Source organism: Argentina silus (assembly GCF_951799395.1).
Source record: "Argentina silus genome assembly, chromosome: 22".
Lineage (NCBI taxonomy): Eukaryota > Metazoa > Chordata > Actinopteri > Argentiniformes > Argentinidae > Argentina > Argentina silus.
This window is the reverse complement of record NC_139676.1, coordinates 4,659,747-4,669,496: the sequence shown is the minus strand read 5'-3', so window position 1 is coordinate 4,669,496 and position 9,750 is coordinate 4,659,747. Positions and strand designations below refer to the sequence as shown.

The 9,750-nt window shown below is 46.0% G+C and overlaps 1 protein-coding gene across 1 annotated transcript; it reads left to right on the top strand.

Moving 5' to 3' along the window:
* The first annotated feature begins 1,289 nt into the window (after positions 1-1,289).
* On the top strand, positions 1,290-9,241 carry LOC310821720 (aspartate aminotransferase, cytoplasmic). The gene is made up of 9 exons (XM_083693882.1): positions 1,290-1,531; positions 3,641-3,822; positions 4,654-4,777; positions 5,260-5,372; positions 5,731-5,835; positions 6,219-6,369; positions 6,899-7,064; positions 7,532-7,674; positions 8,049-9,241. Exons 1-9 carry the CDS (start codon positions 1,423-1,425, stop codon positions 8,186-8,188), a joined length of 1,233 nt encoding a protein of 410 aa, XP_083550008.1. The 5' UTR covers positions 1,290-1,422; the 3' UTR covers positions 8,189-9,241.
* The last annotated feature ends 509 nt before the right edge of the window (positions 9,242-9,750 follow it).

Here is a 9,750-nt window from a genome sequence, read left to right as displayed (position 1 = left end):
CGTAAGCTTTTCCCCTTTGAAATACAACACTGTTGATAGTTCATAGCGGCATATTTTTTGGAAAGGAGAAAAAAGTGTAAAGGGGGGTTGAGGGGCCCCATATCTGGCAATGAGCGAGTGTGAGGGGAAGCTGGAGACGTGTGAGGCGTTAAGTGTGTGGCAGAGTCACTCTACTGATACAAAAACATGCTACTTTCTACTTCAGAGGGCTACAAGTGGAAGCTGCAGAGATGGAGCTGCAGCAATTCATCAAACACTTCACAGAAAGAGAGAGAGAGAGAGAGAGAGAGAGAGAGAGAGAGAGAGAGAGAGAGAGAAAAGGATGAGTGAGGGGGAGAGAGACACACCTGCATGTTTATAAAGAGTCGATTAAGAGCTGGAAAGAGGAGGGAAAGGTAATTCTTGACATGGCTGTTGGATGACACTCCCAGCTTAAGGAGGCTTTGTGCGGTAGTTTCCGTTCAGCCATGCTTTCTCTTCATCGTCACACACTCTCATACACACCGTTGTCTTCACCATTTTAATCATTGGAAATGGGAGAAGAGTGACATCTCAAACAGCATAACAGCAATGCCCAGCAATACATTGTTTGTTTGTGTGTGTGTGTGTGTGTGTGTGTGTGTGTGTGTGTGTGTGTGTGTGTGTGTGTGTGTGTGTGTGTGTGTGTGTGTGTGTGTGCTCACTTGCTTAGTCACTTTTACAGCAGCAGTGCACCTTCCATTGCTTGCTTAGCCTGACACCTGGTGGTACAAAGAGGAGCTTCATAAATGGAATCGTTCAAATATCTAAAACCGTGTTCCCAAATAATTTAGTGTAATGTACTCTGCATAGAAGAGACAGATAACATCGTCAATCTTCTTCGAATTCGCCATCAGTGTTCAATATTCGGTTTTACTAAGTGAAGCCAGTTCTGCTAGATCAAGCATGTTACATTTGTACACTAAGTGTGTGATATATGATAGTGTAGGCTTCCTAATGTTTTCCATGGGTACCGTATCGTCTACAGCTGCGCCGTTTTTTGCCACCTTGACCTTTAAGATACCGCATTTCATTGCAATGGGGCGTAAACTGCAGACTTCAATTCGGGGGGCGTTCCTTAATATCAAGAAACGCCCATTGATACTAGCTGATTGGTCAAGGGGCGTGTCTTCCGGCATTAAAAAGAAACGCCCCGAATAACGGCCTGCAGTTCCACCCATCTCTCTGATTGGCCCTCTAAGCAGGCCCGTCAGTGTTTCCTGCAATCCCATTGGGTCTTGGGGTTGACGTCTACTCCAGCTGGCCACGGCGTCCTAAAACAGCGCGTTGAAGGTGAACTCGCCTCGTCTCTCCGCCTGGCCTTCACTCCCTAACCCGGTGGGCTAGCGACTCTCCTCTTCACCTCCTTGTATCGGGAATCCGTTTCAAATCATCATCATCATCATGTCTATCTTCAGCGAGGTCCCGCAAGCCCCTCCGGTGGCCGTGTTTAAACTGACTGCTGATTTCCGAGAGGACACTCACGCACAGAAGGTGAACTTGGGAGTCGGAGGTAAGAGAGGCTTTGCTAGCCTAGCGGTGGGCTAGGTCGCAGTGTTCGGGGTGACAGTCAGTCAGTCAGTCAGTCAGTCAGTCAGTTGACAGCTGCGACACACGGACTTGTCCAGTTTCTCGACTAGCCTAGTAGCCTGACACCCCGAGAGAGAGCTTGCCGACCTTTTTGGCTTTGACCTTCGCTGTAAAAGCTTTCTAGCTAGTTAGCAAGCAGCAGAGGCGGTGTGTCGACCTAGACACGTTTGTTGTTCCATAAAAGGATCTGTTGTCTTTTTGCGATGCATGTTTTGCAGCACCTGCATGTGACAACTTTGGCTAGCTGTGGGTAGCTAACGTCCATCTCCTATCCAGTTAGGACAATAACCTTAAAACGTTAACGTCCGCTACTTTACCGTCCATCTCATTCACGGAAATGACAATAACGTTCAGCGTTCACGTTCGCTACTTTCTGACAAGCTTAGCATAATCATCGTGACTGGTGCTATCGAGGTTGATCGGGACTGAGCACGAACGGTGGCAGATATTCATTTAGATAACTATGTTTTTTTTAAATGATCTTTTACTGCCAAGTCATAAAACAGACACACCTGCTAAATGCCTGAAATGGTCTGAAGTCTCGGAAAAAGGTTGGTTGCTATACAAAACGTCGGTGCCTCTCCAGATAAGGCATTATAATGCATCACCCAGCCTTCACTTAAGAACAGGTGCCTTATGTACATAAGTGCAATATGTACAGTATTAGTCTCCGATAATGCCAAGACACGTGAATAGCCTACACGTTAAAACCAACCTCCCATAACTGCCCCCTCTCAGGCACCTCTGAAGCTTGTTGCCAAAACTTTTCTTGTTGTTCCAAACCAGTCAGTCATCAAGACTACCTCAGGCCAAGTGCCTTATCCACATAATAGTCCACAAAAAATATATAATAATTGGTTACCCCAAGCATCAATCCTTCGCCACAAACCACAAAGTATAGGCCTAGGCCTAAGCCACATGTCCTTACTTTCCCTGGGATGATATCGGAGTCGGCCTTGTGGAGTAGTGGCCCGGGTAGGTTAACTGAATGTGAGCCACAGTAATTTGATAGTTGGCCAGGAATTGGGCTGCTTTCATCAGAGTGGGGGCTTAAGTTCCTTCGAAGTCAAGTACTCACTCACTCACACACACACACACACACACCACCCTCACTGACTGTTCAGGGTGACCTCCAGCAGGGTGTGTGCCAGTGCATGAAAATGCTATCACTCGCGCGCACACACACACACACACACACACACACATACACAGACACAAACACGCAAGCACTGTGTAAAGTAAAGACATGGGCTATGCTACAGTATATTAGATTAGATTAGATTAGATTAGATTCAACTTTATTGTCATTGTGCAGAGTACAAGTACAGAGACAACGAAATGTAGTTAGCGTCTAACCGGAAGTGCAAAAAAGCAGAAAAGTGCAGTGTGAACAATATATACAGGTAGTGCAGTATAAGTATAAGTAGTGCAGTGTAAGCAGTATATGTATTAGCAGTAAAATTATAAGCAGAATAAATAGAATGCAGTATGAACAGTATAAGCAGCATATGAGCTGTAATATTGCAGAGCTGCAATCCAATGGTGTTGAATATGTCAGATGTACCATGTTTTTTGGATGTTCCATTCCTGCACGTACAGTACAGGATCTAAGAGTCTTAGACTAAGATCCCGTTCACACTGTTCCGTGTCCATAGAATGCTATGAGATCCCATCAAAACAGCCAGGTGTGGACACTAGAAGCTACATTCCAATGGACTGTATTGCTTGAAAGTTCAGATAGGAGCTATTTTTTTGGAGTGTGGTAGTCCCACTCTCATATTTCTCTGTTTTTATTGGCTAGACATAGTCGAGAAAGACAGGAAGTATAGGTCTGTCAGCAGGGCACGGGCCGGATTCGAACCCATGCCGACATGGGCATATGTTTGCACTGTAGGCCGTGGTGCTAGACCACTGGACCACCCCAGGCCACAGGAGCTAGTTTTAAGACGAGGTCTGGGCGCAAACATGGGTGATCAGACTGACTAGACCAGGTCTGAACTGGGTGTAAGTCCCTCCCCCCATGTCTCTCCAGCCTACCGCACGGACGACTGCCTGCCCTGGGTCCTGCCCGTGGTGAAGAAGGTGGAGCGGATGATCGTGGAGGACCAGAGTCTGAACCACGAGTACCTCCCCATCCTGGGCCTGCCTGAGTTACGCTCAGCTGCCTCCAAGGTCGCCCTGGGAGATGACAGCCCCGCCATCAAGGAGAATAGGGTAAGAATACAAATATAATAATAATAATAATAATAAAAATACAGTTTATATGTAAAGCGCTTTTCATTGGAACAATCTCAGAAGTGCATTCAGTTGAGTGCATTGAAAACAGAACCACAAACGAGACACTTAAAAACAACAAAGAAGACGACAAGAACACCTGTCTAAAAAGTGTTAGTTTGGAGGCCTGATTTGAAGGAGGAGAGTGTCCATTCCAGAGACCCAGGGGGTAGAGCAAGACGGCGTGGTCCCCCATTGTCCTGGCCACATGAGTAGGTGGTAGAACAATGACCGTCAAGAAGTGTCGTAGGTTCAAGTTCAAGTTTGGTTTATTTGTCGTGACGTTGAATACGCGTACACAATGCAACGAAATGCCTTGGGAACAACAACAACAACAGAATTTCATAAACTAGGTAATGTAACATCTTAGACCTTACCCTACTACCACCGGACCTAAGATTTCACGTTGTTCTTCTCAACAAGGTTTAACACTCGAGCCTCATGTCTCACCGGACGGCGTCAACCCGCCACTGCTGGGAGTGATGTTGGGCTTTTAAATCTCCAGGGAGGGGTTTCAATGTGTGATGGACAGCTGTCAGTCGCTGATTCACACCTGGGTTGCACCAGAGCTACAGTGGCCTTTTTGCTGTGTAGCCTGTAACTGCGTCCAAGGTAGAAAGCCCAGCTCAGGACAGACATCAGTGTTTCTCACACATGTTCACGGTGGTCTTAAGAGGGTTAAAGCATGGCTCACGTATTTTACAGCCCTGCCCAGATGTTTGATGATCCAACTCAGTTCTTCTCTCTCTCTCTCTCTGTCTCTGTCCTCAGGTGGGAGGAGTGCAGTCGTTGGGAGGGACCGGGGCGTTGAGGGTGGGGGCGGAGTTTCTGCGCCGCTGGTACAACGGCACCAACAACACGGCCACGCCCGTCTACGTCTCCGCACCGACCTGGGGTCAGTGTGGGTGGGGCTGGGATTAGAACTTAAAACCAATGATTTAATATCATGATTCTGTACCTGGAATTTGTACGTCTATACGCTGGTAAAGTGATAGTGCATCATAACCATGACAATATATCAACATACTGTCTAGACAACCAGAGGAAAGTTTGTATTGGACATTCCATACACTGTAGCATACTAAAATATAGCTATTTTAGCTAGTTTGTTGAGCACCATAACATTTTATTTTTATTTTATATTTTCAGGTTACTTGTACAGTAACGTGGCTTACATGAGTTCCTCCTCACCAGGGGAGGCTGGTGGGGGTAGAAATCAGAGGCCGGGCTCATTGTAATGAATGGAATGAGAAATAGTATCAAAAACACGTGCACGGTTCCCATGCGTTACAATGAGACCGTCCTCTGATTTCTGCCTCCACTGGTCCTCACTAAATACGTTCCTCCTCTCTCTCCCTCTCTCTCTCTTTCCTCTAGAGAACCACAATGCGGTGTTTGCTGATGCCGGGTTCAAAGACGTGCGTCCCTACCACTACTGGGACGCCGCCAAGCGTGGCCTCGACCTCGCCGGCCTCCTAGATGACCTGGAGGTGAGGGGAGAATCAGTGGAGGCTGGTGGAGGTAGAAATCGTAGGACAGACTGTATTGTAATGCATTGAATTACATGAGGAATGAGGAATAATATCGAACGTGTGTGTTCGATACGATTCCTCATTCCATTCCATGCATGACAATGAGCCCGTCCTCCGATGTCTACCGGCACCAGCCTCCCTTGGGGATTTCTCGTCCCTCACAATTCCGCTATTTGAGACATTGGTGAAGTTGAGACCTCATGCTAATACAGTGAATAACTTCACTTTCCATTCAGCTCTTAATAACAAGTGTCTATTTTGTTGTCTGTCTCTCTCTCTCTCTCTCACCCCCCCCCCCCCCCCCCCCGATGGGCAGAAAGCCCCAGAGCACTCTATCTTTGTCCTCCACGCCTGCGCCCACAACCCCACCGGCACAGACCCCAAGCCTGACGAGTGGAAGAAGATAGCAGAGGTCATGAAGGTCAGTACGGTCCTCCCTCACTTCCTGTCTTCCCCACCATCCACTTCTTGCCTTCCCCACCTCCCTGGAGGGAACCGCTGATCTGATTGGTGAAAGCAGTGTAGATCAATCAAGTCATATCAGAACAGTGATTTATTCCAGGGAGGGAGGGAGGGAGGGTGCATGTTTGGAGTACAAAAACCTTGAGGGGAATAAGGAGAGTCCTGGTCAGAACATGACATGGTCATAGACTTTGAATAATAATGTTCTATCTTTATCTCATTGGTTTATGTCACTGTTCACCAAATCAAACCTAGAGAGAGAGAGACACCATTATGTAGTACCCGCAAATGCATTTCTGTGTAAGGGTTGTGTAACGCTTCTATTTCTCTCTCTCTGTGTAGCGGAGGAGCTTGTTTGTGTTCTTTGACTCAGCCTATCAGGGCTTCGCCTCAGGCAGTCTGGATAAGGACGCCTGGGCCATCCGCTTCTTCGTCTCCGAGGGCTTTGAGCTGCTCTGCGCCCAGTCTTTCTCCAAGAACTTTGGCTTGTACAGTGAGTCCACTCACAAAGACACACTCATGTACACACACAGGGCTGGAAATTTAGCACAGGATTGCTGGAAACCCGCAAATGTTTTATAAATCACGCACACGGCGGCAAATAAACCGAGAGTATCCCGCAGGAATTTTGGCGTTTTATTTTATTACGATTTCTAGCCACACGACAACACGTGATCTATGTCGCACTCATTTTAACTGTGAAATCCATATGCACCTATTTATTATGAATCAATAGTGTAAATCAATTAAAATGGAATTGGAAGTGCAAATGACTGACTATATATAGAGTCGATAGAGTCTTTGCTTTATTATTAATGAAAGCATACTGTTGAAACACCATATGGCCTACTTTGCTTTCAATTGTCAAATCCCCCCCCGTAATCAATGAAGGTGAAATTCCAGCCCTGACACAAGCTCCCCATGTACACACACACACACACACACACACACACACACACACACACAGTCAAAAGAGCCTGCAAACCTCTTTGGTCCTCTCGTTTCGTTTCCGCCCCCCTCAGACGAGAGAGTGGGGAACCTCACCGTGGTTGCCAAGGACAGCGAGAACCTGACCCGCGTCCTGTCCCAGATGGAGAAGATCGTCCGGACCACCTGGTCCAACCCCCCCTCCCAGGGCGCTCGCATCGTCGCCACCACGCTCAACAGCCCCGAGCTGTTTGCTGAATGGTACGCTCCTAAAATCACCTCTGTTTACCTTCTAGACCAGCTCCTATTTCCTGGTTGCTCAGAAGTTCCTGGCCAATTGTGTGTTTTTAAAAAATAATAATAATAATGCTACTCTGCTGTGAGTTTTTTAATTATTTTTTGTAATATGTTTTTAGAGCATTTCTGCTTTATTGGGATAGAAACAGTAAAGATTGAAAAGAAGGATGGGGGAGAGAGAGGAGGGATGACATGCAAGATAGGTCGAGGGTCGGAATCGAACCAGGAACCTTGCGATCACTTTCCCCTCTCTCCTCCTCCCCTCTAACCCCTTTCTCTCTCCCTCTCTCCCCACCTCTCCCTCTCCCCTACCTCCATCTCTCTCTCTGTCTGTCCCTCCCCTCTCACCCCTTTCTCTCACCCTCTCCCCCCACCTCTCCCTCTCCCCTCCCTCCATCTCTCTCTCTGTCCCTCCCTCCTCTCTCACACAGGAAGGGTAATGTGAAGACCATGGCTGACAGGGTCCTGTTGATGCGGGCTGAGCTACAGGCTAAACTCCAGGCTCTGGGGACGCCAGGCACCTGGGACCACATCACACAGCAGATCGGCATGTTCAGCTTCACCGGCCTCAACCGTAAGTGTCTGAAACACACGCGCGTACACACACACACACACACACACACACACACACACTCGCTCTGTGTGGCTTCACTACAGCTTAATTAGATAGTTGATGCCGTATCATCCACAGCGTGGCCTTTAAGAGCAGATACTGTAGCAGTATTGGGTGTAGCAGTATTGGGTGTAGCAGTATTGGGTGTAGCAGTATTAGATATAGTAGTATTAGATATAGTAGTATTACTCTGTTGCATGTGCTAAGATTTGATATCGTACACTCCATTCTTAGGTTCCATAAAATAGATAAGTTAGTTGTGTCTCTATACAAATGACGACCCTCCAGTTTCAGTGGTGTTTTGATATGGTCCGCCTGTCTTCCTCCCGTCACAGCTAAGCAGGTGGAGTACATGATCAAAGAGAAGCATGTCTACCTGATGGCCAGCGGTCGCATCAACATGTGCGGCCTGACCACCAAGAACATCGACTACGTCGCCCAGTCCATCCACGAGACCGTCACCAAGGTCCAGTAAGGCCCACTGCCCACTTCCTGCCCGCTTCCTGCCTCAAACAGGAAGTCCCTCACACACCTTTCTATAAGCAATGCCCCTATCTGTTCAAAAGTTGTAGAAAAGGGGCGAATATTTCACATCTGTTCACTATCGAAGATGTAACTCTTGTGTTATGCGTGTGTCCGTGTTTTCTCTCTTCAGATTACTGTGCCATCTTTGAACAATACGAAGGCCTCTAGTCAAAGCATTTCAGTTTCCTGACACCCCAATTGTGTTGCCTTTGATTTATGCTACTCATGCCATTTCCATCCATCCTGTTTGGGTTTTTTGAACCTTTCGTACCATCATAGATGATACTATAAATATAGACTGTAAGTGAGCTGTGACTCATTTCCTCAATGTAAGGAACAAATGCTGATAAAGTTGTGTGAGAGCTTTTGTAAGAGCTACATCTGTGATGAGGTATGCAACTCCTTAGGAAATCACCAGATGCTGGATCCAAGCAACTTCAACGTTGAAATGTTTTTGTGTTTTTAAAAAAAAATAAGGAAAATTCAACTGGAATTGGCTGAATGGTACAAACACAACATTCTGGCATGTAGTCATGTTCATGTTAGTACTGATAACCTATAGAGGGGCCTTTGTGTATGAAAAGGAATTCTCTGGGATTTGACCCTATCGTGTGACCAGGTTGAAAGGTCGTTAAAGGGTCATGCATGTGACGATAGGTCACAAGTTGACACGAAATGTCCTTGTATGTCTTATGATTTGCCTCGATCATTCATTGTGCAGCTAAAGCAGGAAAAGAGTAAACTAATAACACAAAATCAGTCCTTCCCATTTGAACTGAATGCTATTCAATGTAGCTCACCTCATTGCCCTTAAATGGTTATGCTGCTGAGACCTTGTAGTGGTTTTTGTTGGTTTGTGATGTACTGTTGTTTTGTTTGTACACAATGGCTGTCTGCACACAACCCATTTGGTGTCATGGTTATTGTGAGGTATAATGTGCATTCACATCACACAGGAATAAACGATGACTTGTGTAAACTGAACCGAGGTCATTTCTCTCAATTCATGTCTGAATGTTTTGTCTGTCTGTGATTTGTGAGTGATGGGGACATTATCAATGACCAGAATACGACTGAAATATGAACGTTTAGAATAACATTTCATGTTTAAGTTGATACAGTCAATGAAGGAAGAGACAGTTGAAACATACTGTGAATCTTTATATAATTCTGTACATTTTGATGCAAAAATGACTGAAGGCTGTTTCCCTGTGAAATGCTCAAGTAATCTGATGAACCTTTCCCATAAAGTCATAAACTCTAATACAATATCTACAGCTCTTATAATGTCTCTCTTATAAAAAATATCTGTATTACTCTCTACATTGGTGCTACTCTCTCTCCCAGTGTCTCTCAGTCCTGAATGAAATGCCCTTTTTACCTCAACATTACCTATCCAATCCGTAAAGGGATAGTTCACTATTTTACACCTTGTAGTCAGATGCTCTGAAAGTAGTCTTAAGAAACTGTAATCCATGGTTCAGATGTGATTCAATAACCACTACCAACTTC